Source organism: Bufo bufo, chromosome 2 (assembly GCF_905171765.1).
Source record: "Bufo bufo chromosome 2, aBufBuf1.1, whole genome shotgun sequence".
Lineage (NCBI taxonomy): Eukaryota > Metazoa > Chordata > Amphibia > Anura > Bufonidae > Bufo > Bufo bufo.
Window position 1 is genome coordinate 1,150,569 of NC_053390.1, and position 24,076 is coordinate 1,174,644.

The 24,076-nt window shown below is 47.5% G+C and overlaps 1 protein-coding gene across 1 annotated transcript in view; it reads right to left on the minus strand.

Moving 5' to 3' along the window:
* NPR2 (natriuretic peptide receptor 2) overlaps positions 1–24,076 on the minus strand; it is a 239,603-nt gene that overhangs the window by 148,274 nt on the left and 67,253 nt on the right. The window contains exon 2 of the mRNA XM_040420641.1: positions 10,400–10,599. Coding sequence (XP_040276575.1) covers positions 10,400–10,599 — 200 coding nt within the window. The remainder of the gene's footprint in view (positions 1–10,399; positions 10,600–24,076) is intronic.

The window sequence follows — 24,076 nt, forward strand, 5'->3', positions numbered from 1 at the left end:
GGCCCCTTTGCCCACCTAGGCTGTAAAAAAGTGCCACACATGTGGTATCGCCGTACTCAGGAGAAGTTGGGGAATGTGTTTTGAGGTGTCATTTTACATATACCCATGCTGGGTGAGATAAATATCTTGGTCAAATGCCAACTTTGTATAAAAAAATGGGAAAAGTTGTCTTTTGCCAATATATTTCTCTCACCCAGCATGAGTATATGTAAAATGACACCCCAAAACACATTGCCCAACTTCTCCTGAATACGGCGATACCAGATGTGTGACACTTTTTTGCAGCCTAGATGCGCAAAGGGGCCCACATTCCTTTTATGAGGGCATTTTTAGACATTTGGATCCCAGACTTCTTCTCACGCTTTAGGGCCCCTAAAATGCCAGGGCAGTATAAATACCCCACATGTGACCCCATTTTGGAAAGAAGACACCCCAAGGTATTCAATGAGGGGCATGGCGAGTTCATAGAAATTTTTTTTTTTTGGAAATTGATTTTATTTATTTTTTTATCACAAAGTCTCCCTTTCCGCTAACTTGGGACAAAAATTTCAATCTTTCATGGACTCAATATGCCCCTCACGGAATACCTTGGGGTGTCTTCTTTCCAAAATGGGGTCACATGTGGGGTATTTATACTGCCCTGGCATTCTAGGGGCCCTAAAGCGTGAGAAGAAGTCTGGAATATAAATGTCTAAAAAATTTTACGCATTTGGATTCCGTGAGGGGTATGGTGAGTTCATGTGAGATTTTATTTTTTGACACAAGTTAGTGGAATATGAGACTTTGTAAGAAAAAAAAAAAAATTTCCGCTAACTTGGGCCAAAAAAATGTCTGAATGGAGCCTTACAGGGGGGTGATCAATGACAGGGGGGGGTGATCAATGACAGGGGGGTGATCAATGACAGGGGTGGTGATCAATGACAGGGGGGTGATCAATGACAGGGGGGTGATCAATGACAGGGGTCGTGATCAATGACAGGGGGGGTGATCAATGACAGGGGGGTGATCAATGACAGGGGTGGTGATCAATGACAGGGGGGTGATCAATGACAGGGGGGTGATCAATGACAGGGGGGTGATCAGGGAGTCTATATGGGGTGATCACCACAGTCATTGATCATGCCCCTGTAAGGCTTCATTCAGACGTCCGGATGCGTTTTGCGGATCGGATCCATCTATCAGTGCATCCGTAAAAATCATGCGGACATCTGAATGGAGCTTTACAGGGGGGTGATCAATGACAGGGGGGTGATCAGGGAGTCTATATGGAGTGATAACCACAGTCATTGATCACGCCCCTGTAAGGCTCCATTCAGACGTCCGTATGCGTTTTGCGGATCCGATCAGTCTATCAGTGGATCCGTAAAAATCATGCGGAAATCTGAATGGAGCTTTACAGGGGGGTGATCAATGACAGGGGGGTAATCAATGACAGGGGAATGATCAGGGAGTCTATATGGGGTGATCAGGGGTGATCAAGGGTGAATAAGGGGTTAATAAGTGACAGGGGGGGGTGTAGTGTAGTGTGGTGCTTGGTGCAACATATTACTGAGCTATCTGTGTCCTCTGGTGGTCGATCCAAACAAAGGGGACCACCAGAGGACCAGGTAGCAGGTATATTAGACGCTGTTATCAAAACAGCGTCTAATATACCTGTTAGGGGTTAAAAAAATCACATCTCCAGCCTGCCAGCGAACGATCGCCGCTGGCAGGCTGGAGATCAACTCTCTTACCTTCCGTTCCTGTGAGCGTGCGCGCCTGTGTGCGCGCGTTCACAGGAAATCTCGCGTCTCGCGAGAGGACGCGCCGGCGCGTCCACCCAGAAGAGCAGGGCCGCCGCAAAGACGCAATCCTGCGTACGGCGGTCCTGGGGTGGTTAAGGTGTGTGGATCTCATGTCTGATCATATGTCATTATATCAGTGATGTCATCAGCAGGGGGCGGGGCTGTGACTACCTCTCAGACAGGATATACAGGCAGGTTGTCAGCAGTAATAGATGTTCCTGTAGTATAAGGTGTGTGATCTCCTGTCTGATCACATGTCATTATATCAGTGATGTCATCAGCAGGGGGCGGGGCTGTGACTACCTCTCAGACAGGATATACAGGCAGGTTGTCAGCAGTAATAGATGTTCCTGTAGTATAAGGTGTGTGATCTCCTGTCTGATCACATGTCATTATATCAGTGATGTCATCAGCAGGGGGCGGGGCTGTGACTACCTCTCAGACAGGATATACAGGCAGGTTGTCAGCAGTAATAGATGTTCCTGTAGTATAAGGTGTGTGGATCTCATGTCTGATCACATGTCATTATATCAGTGATGTCATCAGCAGGGGGCGGGGCTGTGACAACCTCTCAGACAGGATATACAGGCAGGTTGTCAGCAGTAATAGATGTTCCTGTAGTATAAGGTGTGTGATCTCATGTCTGATCACATGTCATTATATCAGTGATGTCATCAGCAGGGGGGGGGGCTGTGACAACCTCTCACACAGGATATACAGGCAGGTTGTCAGCAGTAATAGATGTTCCTGTAGTATAAGGTGTGTGATCTCATGTCTGATCACATGTCATTATATCAGTGATGTCATCAGCAGGGGGCGGGGCTGTGACTACCTCTCAGACAGGTTATACAGGCAGGTTGTCAGCAGTAATAGATGTTCCTGTAGTATAAGGTGTGGATCTCATGTCTGATCACATGTCATTATATCAGTGATGTCATCAGCAGGGGGCGGGGCTGTGACTACCTCTCAGACAGGATATACAGGCAGGTTGTCAGCAGTAATAGATGTTCCTGTAGTATAAGGTGTGTGATCTCATGTCTGATCACATGTCATTATATCAGTGATGTCATCAGCAGGGGGCGGGGCTGTGACAACCTCTCAGACAGGATATACAGGCAGGTTGTCAGCAGTAATAGATGTTCCTGTAGTATAAGGTGTGTGATCTCATGTCTGATCACATGTCATTATATCAGTGATGTCATCAGCAGGGGGCGGGGCTGTGACTACCTCTCACACAGGATATACAGGCAGGTTGTCAGCAGTAATAGATGTTCCTGTAGTATAAGGTGTGTAATCACATGTCTGATCACATGTCATTATATCAGTGATGTCATCAGCAGGAGGCGGGGCTGTGACTACCTCTCAGACAGGATATACAGGCAGGTTGTCAGCAGTAATAGATGTTCCTGTAGTATAAGGTGTGGATCTCATGTCTGATCACATGTCATTATATCAGTGATGTCATCAGCAGGGGGCGGGGCTGTGACTACCTCTCAGACAGGATATACAGGCAGGTTGTCAGCAGTAATAAATGTTCCTGTAGTATAAGGTGTGTGATCTCATGTCTGATCACATGTCATTATATCAGTGATGTCATCAGCAGGGGGCGGGGCTGTGACAACCTCTCACACAGGATATACAGGCAGGTTGTCAGCAGTAATAGATGTTCCTGTAGTATAAGGTGTGTGATCTCATGTCTGATCTCATGTCATTATATCAGTGATGTCATCAGCAGGGGGCGGGGCTGTGACTACCTCATACACATGATATACAGGCAGGTTGTCAGCAGTAATAGATGTTCCTGTAGTATAAGGTGTGTGATCTCATGTCTGATCACATGTCATTATATCAGTGATGTCATCAGCAGGGGGCGGGGCTGTGACTACCTCTCAGACAGGATATACAGGCAGGTTGTCAGCAGTAATAGATGTTCCTGTAGTATAAGGTGTGTGATCTCATGTCTGATCACATGTCATTATATCAGTGATGTCATCAGCAGGGGGCGGGGCTGTGACTACCTCTCAGACAGGATATACAGGCAGGTTGTCAGCAGTAATAGATGTTCCTGTAGTATAAGGTGTGTGATCTCATGTCTGATCACATGTCATTATATCAGTGATGTCATCAGCAGGGGGCGGGGCTGTGACTACCTCTCAGACAGGATATACAGGCAGGTTGTCAGCAGTAATAGATGTTCCTGTAGTATAAGGTGTGTGGATCTCATGTCTGATCACATGTCATTATATCAGTGATGTCATCAGCAGGGGGCGGGGCTGTGACAACCTCTCAGACAGGATATACAGGCAGGTTGTCAGCAGTAATAGATGTTCCTGTAGTATAAGGTGTGTGATCTCATGTCTGATCACATGTCATTATATCAGTGATGTCATCAGCAGGGGGCGGGGCTGTGACTACCTCTCAGACAGGATATACAGGCAGGTTGTCAGCAGTAATAGATGTTCCTGTAGTATAAGGTGTGATCTCATGTCTGATCACATGTCAGTATATCAGTGATGTCATCAGCAGGGGGCGGGGCTGTGACAACCTCTCAGACAGGATATACAGGCAGGTTGTCAGCAGTAATAGATGTTCCTGTAGTATCAGGTGTGTGGATCTCATGTCTGATCACATGTCATTATATCAGTGATGTCATCAGCAGGGGGCGGGGCTGTGACTACCTCTCACACAGGATATACAGGCAGGTTGTCAGCAGTAATAGATGTTCCTGTAGTATAAGGTGTGTGATCTCATGTCTGATCACATGTCATTATATCAGTGATGTCATCAGCAGGGGGCGGGGCTGTGACTACCTCTCACACAGGATATACAGGCAGGTTGTCAGCAGTAATACATGTCCTGTAGTATAAGGTGTGTGATCTCATGTCTGATCACGTCATTATATCAGTGATGTCATCAGCAGGGGGTGGGGCTGTGACAACCTCTCAGACAGGATATACAGGCAGGTTGTCAGCAGTAATAGATGTTCCTGTAGTATAAGGTGTGGATCTCATGTCTGATCACATGTCATTATATTAGTGATGTCATCAGCAGGGGGCGGGGCTGTGACAACCTCTCACACATGATATACAGGCAGGTTGTCAGCAGTAATAGATGTTCCTGTAGTATAAGGTGTGTGATCTCATGTCTGATCACATGTCATTATATCAGTGATGTCATCAGCAGGGGGCGGGGCTGTGACAACCTCTCAGACAGGATATACAGGCAGGTTGTCAGCAGTAATAGATGTTCCTGTAGTATAAGGTGTGGATCTCATGTCTGATCACATGTCATTATATTAGTGATGTCATCAGCAGGGGGCGGGGCTGTGACAACCTCTCACACATGATATACAGGCAGGTTGTCAGCAGTAATAGATGTTCCTGTAGTATAAGGTGTGGATCTCATGTCTGATCATATGTCATTATATCAGTGATGTCATCAGCAGGGGGCGGGGCTGTGACAACCTCTCAGACAGGATATACAGGCAGGTTGTCAGCAGTAATAGATGTTCGTGTAGTATAAGGTGTGTGATCTCATGTCTGATCACATGTCATTATATCAGTGATGTCATCAGCAGGGGGCGGGGCTGTGACTACCTCTCAGACAGGATATACAGGCAGGTTGTCAGCAGTAATAGATGTTCCTGTAGTATAAGGTGTGGATCTCATGTCTGATCACATGTCATTATATCAGTGATGTCATCAGCAGGGGGCGGGGCTGTGACAACCTCTCAGACAGGATATACAGGCAGGTTGTCAGCAGTAATAGATGTTCCTGTAGTATAAGGTGTGTGATCTCATGTCTGATCACATGTCATTATATCAGTGATGTCATCAGCAGGGGGCGGGGCTGTGACAACCTCTCAGACAGGATACACAGGCAGGTTGTCAGCAGTAATAGATGTTCCTGTAGTATAAGGGGTGTGATCTCATGTCTGATCACATGTCATTATATCAGTGATGTCATCAGCAGGGGGCGGGGCTGTGACAACGTCTGAGACAGGATATACAGGCAGGTTGTCAGCAGTAATAGATGTTCCTGTAGTATAAGGTGTGTGATCTCATGTCTGATCACATGTCATTATATCAGTGATGTCATCAGCAGGGGGCGGGGCTGTGACAACCTCTCACACAGGATATACAGGCAGGTTGTCAGCAGTAATAGATGTTCCTGTAGTATAAGGTGTGTGATCTCATGTCTGATCACATGTCATTATATCAGTGATGTCATCAGCAGGGGGCGGGGCTGTGACTACCTCTCAGACAGGATACACAGGCAGGTTGTCAGCAGTAATAGATGTTCCTGTAGTATAAGGTGTGGATCTCATGTCTGATCACATGTCATTATATCAGTGATGTCATCAGCAGGGGGCGGGGCTGTGACAACCTCTCAGACAGGATATACAGGCAGGTTGTCAGCAGTAATAGATGTTCCTGTAGTATAAGGTGTGTGATCTCATGTCTGATCACATGTCATTATATCAGTGATGTCATCAGCAGGGGGCGGGGCTGTGACAACCTCTCAGACAGGATATACAGGCAGGTTGTCAGCAGTAATAGATGTTCCTGTAGTATAAGGTGTGTGGATCTCATGTCTGATCACATGTCATTATATCAGTGATGTCATCAGCAGGGGGCGGGGCTGTGACAACCTCTCAGACAGGATATACAGGCAGGTTGTCAGCAGTAATAGATGTTCCTGTAGTATAAGGTGTGTGGATCTCATGTCTGATCACATGTCATTATATCAGTGATGTCATCAGCAGGGGGCGGGGCTGTGACAACCTCTCAGACAGGATATACAGGCAGGTTGTCAGCAGTAATAGATGTTCCTGTAGTATAAGGTCTGTGATCTCATGTCTGATCACATGTCATTATATCAGTGATGTCATCAGCAGGGGGCGGGGCTGTGACTACCTCTCAGACAGGATACACAGGCAGGTTGTCAGCAGTAATAGATGTTCCTGTAGTATAAGGTGTGTGATCTCATGTCTGATCACGTGTCATTATATCAGTGATGTCATCAGCAGGGGGCGGGGCTGTGACAACCTCTGAGACAGGATATACAGGCAGGTTGTCAGCAGTAATAGATGTTCCTGTAGTATAAGGTGTGTGGATCTCATGTCTGATCACATGTCATTATATCAGTGATGTCATCAGCAGGGGGCGGGGCTGTGACAACCTCTCAGACAGGATATACAGGCAGGTTGTCAGCAGTAATAGATGTTCCTGTAGTATAAGGTGTGTGGATCTCATGTCTGATCACATGTCATTATATCAGTGATGTCATCAGCAGGGGGCGGGGCTGTGACTACCTCTCAGACAGGATATACAGGCAGGTTATCAGCAGTAATAGATGTTCCTGTAGTATAAGGTGTGTGATCTCATGTCTGATCACGTGTCATTATATCAGTGATGTCATCAGCAGGGGGCGGGGCTGTGACAACCTCTCAGACAGGATATACAGGCAGGTTGTCAGCAGTAATAGATGTTCCTGTAGTATAAGGTGTGTGATCTCATGTCTGATCACATGTCATTATATCAGTGATGTCATCAGCAGGGGGCGGGGCTGTGACTACCTCTCAGACAGGATATACAGGCAGGTTGTCAGCAGTAATAGATGTTCCTGTAGTATAAGGTGTGTGATCTCATGTCTGATCACATGTCATTATATCAGTGATGTCATCAGCAGGGGGCGGGGCTGTGACTACCTCTCAGACAGGATATACAGGCAGGTTGTCAGCAGTAATAGATGTTCCTGTAGTATAAGGTGTGTGATCTCATGTCTGATCACATGTCATTATATCAGTGATGTCATCAGCAGGGGGCGGGGCTGTGACTACCTCTCAGACAGGATATACAGGCAGGTTGTCAGCAGTAATAGATGTTCCTGTAGTATAAGGTCTGTGATCTCATGTCTGATCACATGTCATTATATCAGTGATGTCATCAGCAGGGGGCGGGGCTGTGACTACCTCTCAGACAGGATATACAGGCAGGTTATCAGCAGTAATAGATGTTCCTGTAGTATAAGGTGTGTGATCTCATGTCTGATCACATGTCATTATATCAGTGATGTCATCAGCAGGGGGCGGGGCTGTGACTACCTCTCAGACAGGATATATAGGCAGGTTGTCAGCAGTAATAGATGTTCCTGTAGTATAAGGTGTGTGATCTCATGTCTGATCACGTGTCATTATATCAGTGATGTCATCAGCAGGGGGCGGGGCTGTGACAACCTCTCAGACAGGATATACAGGCAGGTTGTCAGCAGTAATAGATGTTCCTGTAGTATAAGGAGTGTGATCTCATGTCTGATCACATGTCATTATATCAGTGATGTCATCAGTAGGGGGCGGGGCTGTGACTACCTCTCAGACAGGATATACAGGCAGGTTGTCAGCAGTAATAGATGTTCCTGTAGTATAAGGTGTGTGATCTCATGTCTGATCACATGTCATTATATCAGTGATGTCATCAGCAGGGGGCGGGGCTGTGACAACCTCTCACACAGGATATACAGGCAGGTTGTCAGCAGTAATAGATGTTCCTGTAGTATAAGGTGTGTGATCTCATGTCTGATCACATGTCATTATATCAGTGATGTCATCAGCAGGGGGCGGGGCTGTGACTACCTCTCAGACAGGATATACAGGCAGGTTGTCAGCAGTAATAGATGTTCCTGTAGTATAAGGTGTGTGATCTCATGTCTGATCACATGTCATTATATCAGTGATGTCATCAGCAGGGGGCGGGGCTGTGACAACCTCTCAGACAGGATATACAGGCAGGTTGTCAGCAGTAATAGATGTTCCTGTAGTATAAGGTGTGTGATCTCATGTCTGATCACATGTCAGTATATCAGTGATGTCATCAGCAGGGGGCGGGGCTGTGACTACCTCTCACACAGGATATACAGGCAGGTTGTCAGCAGTAATAGATGTTCCTGTAGTATAAGGTGTGTGATCTCATGTCTGATCACATGTCATTATATCAGTGATGTCATCAGCAGGAGGCGGGGCTGTGACTACCTCTCAGACAGGATATACAGGCAGGTTGTCAGCAGTAATAGATGTTCCTGTAGTATAAGGTGTGGATCTCATGTCTGATCACATGTCATTATATCAGTGATGTCATCAGCAGGGGGCAGGGCTGTGACTACCTCTCAGACAGGATGTACAGGCAGGTTGTCAGCAGTAATAGATGTTCCTGTAGTATAAGGTGTGTGATCTCATGTCTGATCACATGTCATTATATCAGTGATGTCATCAGCAGGGGGCGGGGCTGTGACTACCTCTCAGACAGGATATACAGGCAGGTTGTCAGCAGTAATAGATGTTCCTGTAGTATCAGGTGTGTGATCTCATGTCTGATCACATGTCATTATATCAGTGATGTCATCAGCAGGGGGCGGGGCTGTGACTACCTCTCAGACAGGATATACAGGCAGGCTGTCAGCAGTAATAGATGTTCCTGTAGTATAAGGTGTGTGATCTCATGTCTGATCACATGTCATTATATCAGTGATGTCATCAGCAGGGGGCGGGGCTGTGACAACCTCTCAGACAGGATATACAGGCAGGTTGTCAGCAGTAATAGATGTTCCTGTAGTATAAGGTCTGTGATCTCATGTCTGATCACATGTCATTATATCAGTGATGTCATCAGCAGGGGGCGGGGCTGTGACTACCTCTCAGACAGGATATACAGGCAGGTTGTCAGCAGTAATAGATGTTCCTGTAGTATAAGGTGTGTGATCTCATGTCTGATCACATGTCATTATATCAGTGATGTCATCAGCAGGGGGCGGGGCTGTGACAACCTCTCAGACAGGATATACAGGCAGGTTGTCAGCAGTAATAGATGTTCCTGTAGTATAAGGTGTGTGATCTCATGTCTGATCACATGTCATTATATCAGTGATGTCATCAGCAGGGGGGGGGCTGTGACTACCTCTCAGACAGGATATACAGGCAGGTTGTCAGCAGTAATAGATGTTCCTGTAGTATAAGGTGTGAGGATCTCATGTCTGATCACATGTCATTATATCAGTGATGTCATCAGCAGGAGGCAGGTGTTAGGAGATGTTAGTATTAGAGGGGGGGCGCGGATGCAGTGGTGATGTGTGGATCCTGGGAGTGGCGGCTGAAGGACCATGACCAGTAGCAGAGGCAGGATTCATGGTCTCTGCTATGTAAGGAAGGCAGTCAGTCTGTGCTGGAAAACATCTGATAAAATCCCATAATTAGCAGAAGCCGGGGCGCCGCTCCCCCACACAGGCGGACGGCACCGCACACTCGCAGTCTTAAAGGGGAAGTGCGTCTGATTCCTGCCCTTCTCAATCCATCTCTTTGTAAGAGAAATGGACCATCCAGTCAACACCTGTTGTATCATCATTGGCAGCTGCCGTGCTCATCTGGGTGACCCCCGTGACAAAAATGGCCACAGTCACCCGCTGTCCTCTCTCATAATGCTAGGAATCGTGACAGATCGAAGACTGGAAAGGCAACCATATTGCTGTCCCTTAGCTGCAGCGGGAGCATTTCTTACTATAGGCTGTCACCAGATCAATGTGGGGTGCACTTACTTTATGACAGAAGTCTGTGTCCTCCTTACCTTGAAAGCCTCCTTCAGCTCCTCCTCATGGGTCTGGTTGCTTTGCCAGGGCTTGTAGGCATTTCTGCTCCCATCAGAACGTAAACTGTCACCAAACACATCCACATAGAAGAAGACATAGTCACCACTGGTCAACTTCTCCTTGTAAGCCTGAAGCATGATCATATGGAACATCTCCAGGGGGCCGCAGATATAAATCACTGCAGGAAGCGGAAAAACAGAAGTTATGAGGGAGACCCTCCACCCCACATGATAATAACCCCTTAAAACATTAGTGAGGATAGAGACCCTCCATCCTACATGGTAATGACCACCATTAAACTTTAGTCATGATGAAGACCTTTCACCCCCCACAGTTATGACCTCACAAAACATGTCATGATGAAGATCCTCCATCCCATACAGTAATGACCACAATAGAACATACGTCATAATGTAGACCCTATATCCTGCATGGTGGCGATCACCATAAACCATAAATCATGATGAAGACCGTCCACCCCTCACAGAGATAACCCCTAGAAAACATGTCATGATGAAGACCCGCAATCGCCACATAGTGATGACTCCTACAAAACATAAGTCATGATGAGACCCACCACCCCACATGGTGATGACCGCCATAAAACCTAAGTCATGATGAGACCCTCCACCCCCTACAGTGATGACCCCACAAAACACAAGTCATGGTGAAGACTCTCCATCCCATCCACTGTAGACCCTCACAAAACATACAGTGGTGCATGAAAGCATGTGAACCCTTCAGAATGTTTTATATTTCTACATAAATTTGATCTAAAATAAAATCTGAATTTCACACAAGTCTTAAAAGTAGATAAAGAACCAAATCAAAGAAATGAGCCACAAATATTAGACCTGGAGGAAAAAGCTCCAATATCACATGTGTGTGGTAAAAGTATGGGAACATTGAAGACCCCTTCACATTATCTGCTAATCCAAAATCAGTGGGGTGAGCGGGCAACCTGTTATGTAAGGGAACAGGGATCTATGAAAGTCTGATCTTCATGTTTGTGAATGTGCATCATGTCAGGAACAAAGGAGATCTCTGAGGACCTCAGAAGAAAAGTTTTTGATTCTCATCAGGCTGGAAAAGTGTCACAAAACCATCTGTAGAGAGTTTAGACTTCACCAATCCAAAGTCAGCCAGATTGTTGGTCCTGCAGAGGGTAATAATGGTCTTGAATTTCCTCCATTTTTACACAAAGATAACACCAAGAGCATGGCATGTAATAGTCCACGGGGTCACAAAGAGCCCAAGATAACCTCTAAGCAACTAAAGACCTTTCTCATCATCCATCATGAAGACAGTGAATTACAATGGTGTCCATAATGGAACTGCAAGGAGAAGACAACTGCTCTCCAAAAGAACATTGCTGCTCATCTGCAGTTTCTAAAGATCCCCTGAACAATCCAGAAGGCTATTGGGGCAATGTTCTGTGGATGGACGAGACCAAAATATACTTTTCTGGTATAAAAGAGAAGCGATATGTCTGGAGAAAGGAAAACCCCAAATCCAGCATAAAAACATACTCCCATCTGTGACACACAATGGGGTAAGATCATGGTTTGGGCCTGTTCTACTGCATCTGGGCCCGGACGGCTTACCATCATTGACTGAGTAATGCATTCTAAATCATACCAGGAAATTCTAAAGGAAAATGTCAAGAGATCGGTCCTTGAGCTGAATCTCAAAAGAACATAGGTCATGCAGCAAGACAACAACCCTGGGCACACAAGTCATTCTACCAAAGAATGGTTAAAAAGGATGAAAGGGAAAGTTCTGGAATGGCCAAGTCACAGTCCAGACCTTAATCCAATAGAAATGTTGTGGAAGGAGCTGAAAGTTCATGGGAGGAAACCATCAACATAGCAGAGCTGAAGCTGTTCTATTCAAGGGGCTAAAACTTCTCCAAGCTGATGTGCAGGACTAAATCAACAACTACCAGAAACAAGGAGGCCACACCAAACATGTGATATTGGAACATTTTCCTTCATGTCTAAAATTGGTGACTCATTGGTTTGATTTGGTACTTTATCAACTTTTAGGATGAATATTTGATGCAATTTCAAGTCAGGTCAGGTCCAATCATCTCCCCCTTCTCGCTAATTCATATAGCACTGTGCAGGTGAGGACCATTCATCTCCCCCTTCTCGCTAATTCATATAGCACTGTGCAGGTGAGGTCCATTCATCTCCACCTCCTCGCTAATTAATATAGCACTGTGCAGGTGAGGTCCATTCATCTCCACCTCCTCGCTGATTCATATAGGACTGTGCAAGTGAGGACCATTCATCTCCACCTCCTCGCTGATTCATATAGCACTGTGCAGGTAAGGTCCATTCATCTCCACCTCCTCGCTGATTCATATAGCACTGTGCAGGTGAGGTCCATTCATCTCCACCTTCTCGCTGATTCATATAGCACTGTGCAGGTGAGGACCATTCATCTCCCCCTTCTCGCTAATTCATATAGCACTGTGCAGGTGAGGTCCATTCATCTCCACCTCCTCGCTAATTAATATAGCACTGTGCAGGTGAGGTCCATTCATCTCCACCTCCTCGCTGATTCATATAGGACTGTGCAAGTGAGGACCATTCATCTCCACCTCCTCGCTGATTCATATAGCACTGTGCAGGTAAGGTCCATTCATCTCCACCTCCTCGCTGATTCATATAGCACTGTGCAGGTGAGGTCCATTCATCTCCACCTTCTCGCTGATTCATATAGCACTGTGCAGGTGAGGTCCATTCATCTCCACCTTCTCGCTGATTCATATAGCACTGTGCAGGTGAGGTCCATTCATCTCCACCTCCTCGCTAATTCATATAGCACTGTGCAGGTGAGGTCCATTCATCTCCACCTTCTCGCTGATTCATATAGCACTGTGCAGGTGAGGTCCATTCATCTCCACCTTCTCGCTGATTCATATAGCACTGTGCAGGTGAGGTCCATTCATCTCCACCTCCTCGCTGATTCATATAGCACTGTGCAGGTGAGGTCCATTCATCTCCACCTCCTCGCTGATTCATATAGCACTGTGCAGGTGAGGTCCATTCATCTCCACCTCCTCGCTAATTCATATAGCACTGTGCAGGTGAGGTCCATTCATCTCCACCTCCTCGCTAATTCATATAGCACTGTGCAGGTGAGGTCCATTCATCTCCACCTTCTCGCTGATTCATATAGCACTGTGCAGGTGAGGTCCATTCATCTCCACCTTCTCGCTGATTCATATAGCACTGTGCAGGTGAGGTCCATTCATCTCCACCTCCTCGCTAATTCATATAGCACTGTGCAGGTGAGGTCCATTCATCTCCACCTCCTCGCTGATTCATATAGCACTGTGCAGGTGAGGTCCATTCATCTCCACCTCCTCGCTGATTCATATAGCACTGTGCAGGTGAGGTCCATTCATCTCCACCTTCTCGCTGATTCATATAGCACTGTGCAGGTGAGGTCCATTCATCTCCACCTCCTCGCTAATTCATATAGCACTGTGCAGGTGAGGTCCATTCATCTCCACCTCCTCGCTGATTCATATAGCACTGTGCAGGTGAGGTCCATTCATCTCCACCTCCTCGCTGATTCATATAGCACTGTGCAGGTGAGGTCCATTCATCTCCACCTCCTCGCTGATTCATATAGCACTGTGCAGGTGAGGTCCATTCATCTCCACCTCCTCGCTGATTCATATAGCACTGTGCAGGTGAGGTCCATTCATTTCCCACTCTTTGCTAATTCATACAGGACTCTGCAGTGGAGGACCATTCATCTTTCCCTCCCGCTACTTCATAAAGGACTGCAAAATGGAGGTTGATTCATCTCCCCCTCCTCGCCGATTCATGCAGGACTCTGCAGTGGAGGTCCATTCATCTCCCCCTCCTCACTAATACATATAGGACTGCGCAGTAGAGGACCATTCATCTCCCCCTCCTCGCTGATTCATACAGGACTGCACAGTGGAGGACCATTCATCTCCCCCTCCTCGCTGATTCATATAGGACTGCGCAGTGGAGGACCATTCATCTCCCCCTCCTCAATAATACATATGATACATATGGGACTGCACAGTGGAGGACCATTCATCTCCCCCTCCTCACTGATTCATATAGGACTGTGCAGTGGAGGACCATTCATCTACCCCTCCTCACTGATACATATGGGACTGCACAGTGGAGGACCATTAGTGGAGGACCATTCATCTCCCCCTCCTCGCTGATTCATATAGGACTGCGCAGTGGAGGACCATTCATCTACCCCTCCTCAATGATACATATGATACATATGGGACTGCACAGTGGAGGACCATTCATCTCCCCCTCCTCGCTGAATCATATAGGACTGTGCAGTGGAGGACCATTCATCTACCCCTCCTCACTGATACATATGGGACTAAACAGTGGAGGACCATTCATCTCCCCCTCCTTGCTGATTCATATAGGACTGTGCAGTGGAGGACCATTTATCTACCCCTCCTCACTGATACATATGGGACTGCGCAGTGGAGGACCATTCATCTCCCCCTCCTCACTGATACATATGATACATATGGGACTGCAAAGTGGAGGACCATTCATCTCCCCCCTCCTCGCTGATTCATATAGGACTGTGCAGTGGAGGACCATTCATCTACCCCTCCTCACTGATACATATGATACATATGGGACTGTGCAGTGGAGGACCATTCATCTCCCCCTCCTCACTGATACATATGATACATACAGGACTGTGCAGTAGAGGACCATTCATCTCCCCCTCCTCGCTGATTCATACAGGACTACGCTGTGGAGGACCATTCATCTCCACCTCCTCGCTGATTTATATAGGACTGTGCAGTAGAGGACCATTCATCTCCCCCTCCTTGCTGATTCATACAGGACTGCGCTGTGGAGGACCATTCATCTCCACCTCCTCGCTGATTTATATAGGACTGTGCAGTAGAGGACCATTCATCTCCCCCTCCTTGCTGATTCATACAGGACTGCGCTGTGGAGGACCATTCATCTCCCCCTCCTCGCTGATTTATATAGGACTGTGCAGTAGAGGACCATTCATCTCCCCCTGCTTGCTGATTCATACAGGACTACGCTGTGGAGGACCATTCATCTCCACCTCCTCGCTGATTTATATAGGACTGCGCTGTGGAGGACCATTCATCTCCCCCTCCTTGCTGATTCATATAGGACTGTGTAATGGAGGACTATTCATCTCCCCCTCCTTGCTGATTCATATAGGACTGTGTAATGGAGGACCATTCATCTCCCCCTCCTTGCTGATTCATATAGGACTGTGTAATGGAGGACTATTCATCTCCCCCTCCTTGCTGATTCATATAGGACTGTGTAATGGAGGACCATTCATCTCCCCCTCTCCGCTGATTCACATAGGACTGTGTAGTGAAGGACCATTCATCTCCCCCTCCTTGTTGATTCATATAGGATTGTGTAATGGAGGACTATTCATCTCTCCCTCCTCGCTGATTTATATAGGACTGTGCAGTAGAGGACCATTCATCTCTCCCAACCCACTGATTCATATAGGACTGTTTAGTAGAGGACCATTCATCTCCCCCTCCTCACTGATACATATAGGACTGTGCAGTGGAGGACCATTCATTTCCCCCTCCTTGCTGATTCATATAGGACTGTGCAGTGGAGGTCCTTTCATCTAGCCTTCCTCGCTGATTCATATAGGACTATGCAGTGGAGGACCATTCATCTCCCCCTCCCCGCTGATTCATATAGCACTGTGTAGTGGAGGATCATTCATCTCCACCTCCCCGCTAATTCATATAGGACTGTGTAATGGAGAACCATTCATCTCCCCCTCCCTGCTGATTCACATAGGACTGTGTAGTGGAGGACCATTCATCTCCCCCTCCCCGCTGATTCATATAGCACTGTGTAGTGGAGGACCATTCATCTCCTACTCCTCACTGATTCATATAGGACTGTTTAGTAGAGGACCATTCATCTCCCCCTCCTCACTGATACATATAGGACTGTGCAGTGGAGGACCATTCATTTCCCCCTCCTTGCTGATTCATATAGGACTGTGCAGTGGAGGTCCTTTCATCTAGCCTTCCTCGCTGATTCATATAGGACTATGCAGTGGAGGACCATTCATCTCCCCCTCCCCGCTGATTCATATAGCACTGTGTAGTGGAGGATCATTCATCTCCACCTCCCCGCTAATTCATATAGGACTGTGTAATGGAGAACCATTCATCTCCCCCTCCCTGCTGATTCACATAGGACTGTGTAGTGGAGGACCATTCATCTCCCCCTCCCCGCTGATTCATATAGCACTGTGTAGTGGAGGATCATTCATCTACCCCTCCTCACTGATTCATATAGGACTGTGCAGTGGAGGACCATTCATCTCCCCCTCCTCACTGATTCATACAGGACTACGCTGTGGAGGACCATTCATCTTCTCCTCCTCACTGATTCATATGGAACTGTGCAGTGGAAGACCATTCATCTCCCCCTCCTTGCTGATTCATACAGGACTGCACTGTGGAGGACCATTCATCTCCCCCTCCTCGCTGATTTATATAGGACTGTGCAGTAGAGGACCATTCATCCCCCCCTCCTTGCTGATTCATACAGGACTACGCTGTGGAGGACCATTCATCTCCACCTCCTCGCTGATTTATACAGGACTACACTGTGGAGGACCATTCATCTCCACCTCCTCGCTGATTTATATAGGACTGCGCTGTGGAGGACCATTCATCTCCCCCTCCCTGCTGATTCATATAGGACTGTGTAATGGAGGACCATTCATCTCCCCCTCCTTGCTGATTCATATAGAACTGTGTAATGGAGGACCATTCATCTCCCCCTCTCCGCTGATTCACATAGGACTGTGTAGTGGAGGACCATTCATCTCCCCCTCCCCGCTGATTCATATAGCACTGTGTAGTGGAGGATCATTCATCTCCACCTCCCCGCTAATTCATATAGGACTGTGTAATGGAAAACCATTCATCTCCCCCTCCCTGCTGATTCACATAGGACTGTGTAATGGAGAACCATTCATCTCCCCCTCCCTGCTGATTCATATAGGACTGCGCAGTGTAGGACCATTCATCTCCTACTCCTCTCTGATTCAAATAGCACTGTGCAGTAGAGGACCATTCATCTCCTACTCCTCGTTGATTGATATAGGACTGTGCAGTAGAGGACCATTCATCTCCCCCATCTCGCTGATTCCTTATAGGACTGTGTAGTGTAGGACCATTCATCTCCTACTCCTCTCTGATTCATATAGCACTGTGTATTGGAGGACCATTCATCTACCTCTCCTCACTGATACATATAGCACTGTGCTGTGTAGGACCATTCATCTACCCCTCCTCTCTGATTCAAATAGCACTGTGTAGTGGAGGACCATTCATCTACCCCTCCTCACTGATACATATAGGACTGTGTAGTGGAGGACCATTCATCTACCCCTCCTCAGTGATACATATAGGACTGCGCAGTGGAGGACCATTCATCTCCCTCTTCTCGCTGATTCATACAGGACTGCACAGTAGAGGACCATTCATCTCCCCCTCCCCGCTGATTCATATAGCATTGTGTAGTGGAGGACCATGCATCTACCCCTTCTCTCTGATTCATATAGGACTGCGCAGTGGAAGACCATTCATCTCCCCCTCCTAGCTGATTCATATAGGACTGTGCAGTGGAGGACCATTCATCTACCCCTCCTCACTGATACATATGATTCATATAGGACTGTGCAGTGGAGGTCCTTTCATCTAGCCTTCCTCGCTGATTCATATGGGACTATGCAGTGGAGGACCATTCATCTCCCCCTCCCCGCTGATTCATATAGCACTGTGTAGTGGAGGACCATTCATCTCCCCCTCCCTGCTAATTCATATAGGACTGTGTAATGGAGAACCATTCATCTCCCCCTCCCTGCTGATTCACATAGGACTGTGTAGTGGACCACCATTCATCTACCTTTGCTCGCTGATTCATATCGGACTGTGCAGTGTAGGACCATTCATCTCCTACTCCTCTCTGATTCATATAGCACTGTGTATTGGAGGACCATTCACCTACGCCTCCCTGCTGATTCATATGGCACTTTGTAGTAGAGGACCATTCATCTCACCCTCCTTGCTGATTTATATAGCACTGTGTAGTGGAGGACCATTCATCTCCCCCTCCCCGCTGATTCATATAGGACTGCACAGTGGAGGACCATTCATCTCCTACTCCTTGCTGATTCATATAGCACTGTGTAGTGGAGGACCATTCATCTCCCCCTCCCCGCTGATTCATATAGCACTATGTAGTGGATGACCATTCATCTCCTACTCCTTGATGCTTCATATAGCATTGTGTATTAGAGGACCATTCATCTCACCCTCCCTGCTGATTCATATAGGACTGTGCAGTGGAGGACCATTCATCTCCTACTCCTTGATGCTTCATATAGCATTGTGTATTAGAGGACCATTCATCTACCCCTCCCTGCTGATTCATATAGGACTGTACAGTGTAGGACCATTCATCTCCTACTCCTCTCTGATTCATATAGGACTGTGCAGTGGAGGACCATTCATCTCCCCCTCCTCTCTGATTCATATAGCACTGTGTAGTGGAGGACCATTTATCTACCCCTCCTCACTGATACAAATAGGACTGCACAGTGGAGGACCATTCATCTCCCTCTTCTTGCTGATTCATACAGGACTGCACAGTAGAGCAGTGTTTCCCAACCAGTGTGCCTCCAGCTGTTGCAAAACTACAACTCCCAGCATGCCCGGACAGCCTTTGGCTGTGCGGGCATGCTGGGAGTTGTAGTTTTTGCAACAGCTGGAGGCACACTGGTTGGGAAACACTGCAGTGTAGGACCATTCATCTCCCCCTCCTCGTTGATTCATATAGCACTGTGTAGTGGAGGTCCATTCATCTAGCCGTCCTCGCTGATTCATATAGGACTATGCAGTGGAGGACCATTCATCTCCCCCTCCCTGCTGATTCATATAGGACTATGCAGTGGAGGACCGTTCATCTCCCCCTTCATGCTGATTCACATAGGGCTGTGTAGTGGAGGACCATTCAACTCCCCCTCCTCTCTGATTCATATAGCACTGTGTATTGGAGGACCATTCAACTCCCCCTCCTCTCTGATTCATATAGCACTGTCTAGTGGAGGACCATTCATCTCCTACTCCTTGCTGCTTCATATAACACTGTGTATTGGAGGACCATTCATCTCCCCCTCCCTGCTGATTCACATAGGACTGTGTAGTGGAGGACCATTCATCTCCCCCTCCCCGCTGATTCATATAGCACTGTGTAGTGGAGGATCATTCATCTCCACCTCCCCGCTAATTCATATAGGACTGTGTAATGGAGAACCATTCATCTCCCCCTCCCTGCTGATTCACATAGGACTGTGTAATGGAGAACCATTCATCTCCCCCTCCCTGCTGATTCATATAGGACTGCGCAGTGTAGGACCATTCATCTCCTACTCCTCTCTGATTCAAATAGCACTGTGCAGTAGAGGACCATTCATCTCCTACTCCTCGCTGATTTATATAGGACTGCGCTGTGTAGGACCATTCATCTCCCCCTCCTTGCTGATTCATATAGGACTGTGTAATGGAGGACCATTCATCTCCCCCTCCTTGTTGATTCATATAGGATTGTGTAATGGAGGACTATTCATCTCCCCCTCTCCGCTGATTCACATAGGACTGTGTAATGGAGGACCATTCATCTCCCCCTCCTTGCTGATTCATATAGCACTGTGTAGTGGAGGACCATTCATCCCCCCTCTCCGCTGATTCACATAGGACTGTGTAATGGAAGACCATTCATCTCCCCCTCCTTGTTGATTCATATAGGATTGTGTAATGGAGGACTATTCATCTCTCCCTCCTCGCTGATTTATATAGGACTGTGCAGTAGAGGACCATTCATCTCTCCCAACCCACTGATTCATATAGGACTGTTTAGTAGAGGACCATTCATCTCCCCCTCCTCACTGATACATATAGGACTGTGCAGTGGAGGACCATTCATTTCCCCCTCCTTGCTGATTCATATAGGACTGTGCAGTGGAGGTCCTTTCATCTAGCCTTCCTCGCTTATTCATATAGGACTATGCAGTGGAGGACCATTCATCTCCCCCTCCCCGCTGATTCATATAGTACTGTGTAGTGGAGGATCATTCATCTCCACCTCCCCGCTATTTCATATAGGACTGTGTAACGGAGAACCATTCATCTCCCCCTCCCCGCTGATTCATATAGCACTGTGTAGTGGAGGACCATTCATCTACCCCTCCTCACTGATACATATAGGACTGTGTAGTGGAGGACCATTCATCTACCCCTCCTCACTGATACATATAGGACTGTGTAGTGGAGGACCATTCATCTACCCCTCCTCAGTGATACATATAGGACTGCGCAGTGGAGGACCATTCATCTCCCTCTTCTCGCTGATTCATACAGGACTGCACAGTAGAGGACCATTCATCTCCCCCTCCCCGCTGATTCATATAGCATTGTGTAGTGGAGGACCATGCATCTACCCCTTCTCTCTGATTCATATAGGACTGCGCAGTGGAAGACCATTCATCTCCCCCTCCTAGCTGATTCATATAGGACTGTGCAGTGGAGGTCCTTTCATCTAGCCTTCCTCGCTGATTCATATGGGACTATGCAGTGGAGGACCATTCATCTCCCCCTCCCCGCTGATTCATATAGCACTGTGTAGTGGAGCATCGTTCATCTCCCCCTCCCTGCTAATTCATATAGGACTGTGTCATGGAGAACCATTCATCTCCCCCTCCCTGCTGATTCACATAGGACTGTGTAGTGGACCACCATTCATCTACCTTTGCTCGCTGATTCATATAGGACTGTACAGTGTAGGACCATTCATCTCCTACTCCTCTCTGATTCATATAGCACTGTGTATTGGAGGACCATTCACCTACCCCTCCCTGCTGATTCATATAGCACTGTCTAGTGGAGGACCATTCATCTCACCCTCCTCGCTAATTCATATAGCACTGTCTAGTGGAGGACCATTCATCTCCCCCTCCCCGCTGATTCATATAGCACTATGTAGTGGATGACCATTCATCTCCTACTCCTTGCTGATTCATATGGCACTTTGTAGTAGAGGACCATTCATCTCACCCTCCTTGCTGATTTATATAGCACTGTGTAGTAGAGGACCATTCATCTCCCCCTCCCCGCTGATTCATATAGCACTATGTAGTGGATGACCATTCATCTCCTACTCCTTGCTGCTTCATATAGCACTGTGTATTGGAGGACCATTCATCTACCCCTCCCTGCTGATTCATATAGGACTGTACAGTGTAGGACCATTCATCTCCTACTCCTCTCTGATTCATATAGCACTGTGTAGTGGAGGACCATTCATTTACCCCTCCTCACTGATACAAATAGGACTGCACAGTGGAGGACCATTTATCTCCCTCTTCTTGCTGATTCATACAGGACTGCACAGTAGAGCAGTGTTTCCCAACCAGTGTGCCTCCAGCTGTTGCAAAACTACAACTCCCAGCATGCCCGGACAGCCTTTGGCTGTGCGGGCATGCTGGGAGTTGTAGTTTTTGCAACAGCTGGAGGCACACTGGTTGGGAAACACTGCAGTGTAGGACCATTCATCTCCCCCTCCTCGTTGATTCATATAGCACTGTGTAGTGGAGGTCCATTCATCTAGCCGTCCTCGCTGATTCATATAGGACTATGCAGTGGAGGACCATTCATCTCCCCCTCCCTGCTGATTCATATAGGACTATGAAGTGGAGGACCGTTCATCTCCCCCTTCATGCTGATTCACATAGGGCTGTGTAGTGGAGGACCATTCAACTCCCCCTCCTCTCTGATTCATATAGCACTGTGTATTGGAGGACCATTCATCTCCTACTCCTTGCTGCTTCATATAGCACTGTGTATTGGAGGACCATTCATCTCCCCCTCCCTGCTGCTTCATATAGGACTATGAAGTGGAGGACCGTTCATCTCCCCCTTCATGCTGATTCACATAGGGCTGTGTAGTGGAGGACCATTCAACTCCCCCTCCTCTCTGATTCATATAGCACTGTGTATTGGAGGACCATTCATCTCCTACTCCTTGCTGCTTCATATAGCACTGTGTATTGGAGGACCATTCATCTCCCCCTCCCTGCTGCTTCATATAGGACTATGAAGTGGAGGACCGTTCATCTCCCCCTTCATGCTGATTCACATAGGGCTGTGTAGTGGAGGACCATTCAACTCCCCCTCCTCTCTGATTCATATAGCACTGTGTATTGGAGGACCATTCATCTCCTACTCCTTGCTGCTTCATATAGCACTGTGTATTGGAGGACCATTCATCTCCCCCTCCCTGCTGCTTCATATAGCACTGTGCAGTGGAGGACCATTCATCTCCCCCTCCTCTCTGATTTATATATTATTGGAGGTGGGCAAGGAGGTTTGCAGCATTGAACACGATTTGCCCTCTACCTTACACCTATGGCGAGGGCTGCTGGGAGCTGATGTTTATTTGCAGGCACCATGTGGGAAAGGGGCGGCTGTTGAAGAACCCTCAGGCTGATAAGTACAGGAGGGTCTGCAGAGCACTGCACCTCCACCACCATGTGTCTACTGGATTCTGCAAAGCATTACACCGCCACCTGTTTCTCCGTTCCCCCTATAAGTAAGCTGTCTATCAGGTTCCCCCTATAAGTAAGCTGTCTATCAGGTTCCCTCTAGAAGTAAGCCGTCTCTCTGATGCCACCTAGAATTCAGCTGTCTCTCTGATGCCATCTAAAAGTCAGCTGTCTCTCTGATACTTCCTAGAAGTAAGCTGTCTATCTGGTGCCACCCAGAGGTAAGCTGTCTCTCCATAGAGCGCAGTTCTCGTATATCACTTCTCTACCTCACACTGGTTGGGACGATCTCATACTGGCCGGGTGATCTCTCCATAGAGCGCAGTTCTCGTATGTCACTTCTCTACCTCACACTGGTTAGGACGATCTCATACTGGCCAGGTGATCTCTCCATAGAGCACAGTTCTCGTATATCACTTTTCTACATCACACTGGTTAGGACGATCTCATACTGGTCGGGTGATCTCTCCATAGAGCGCAGTTCTCGCATATCACACTGGTTGGGACGATCTCATACTGGCCGGGTGATCTCTCCATAGAGCGCAGTTCTCGTATATCACTTCTCTACCTCACACTGGTTGGGACGATCTCATACTGGCCAGGTGATCTCTCCATAGAGCGCAGTTCTCGTATGTCACTTCTCTACCTCACACTGGTTGGGACGATCTCATACTGGTCAGGTGATCTCTCCATACAGCGCAGTTCTCGTATATCACTTCTCTACCTCACACTGGTTGGGACGATCTCATACTGGTCAGGTGATCTCTCCATAGAGCACAGTTCTCGTATATCACTTCTCTACCTCACACTGGTTGGGACGATCTCATACTGGTCGGGTGATCTCTCCATAGAGCGCAGTTCTCGCATATCACACTGGTTGGGACGATCTCATACTGGTCGGGTGATCTCTCCATAGAGCGCAGTTCTCGTATATCACTTCTCTACCTCACACTGGTTGGGACGATCTCATACTGGTCAGGTGATCT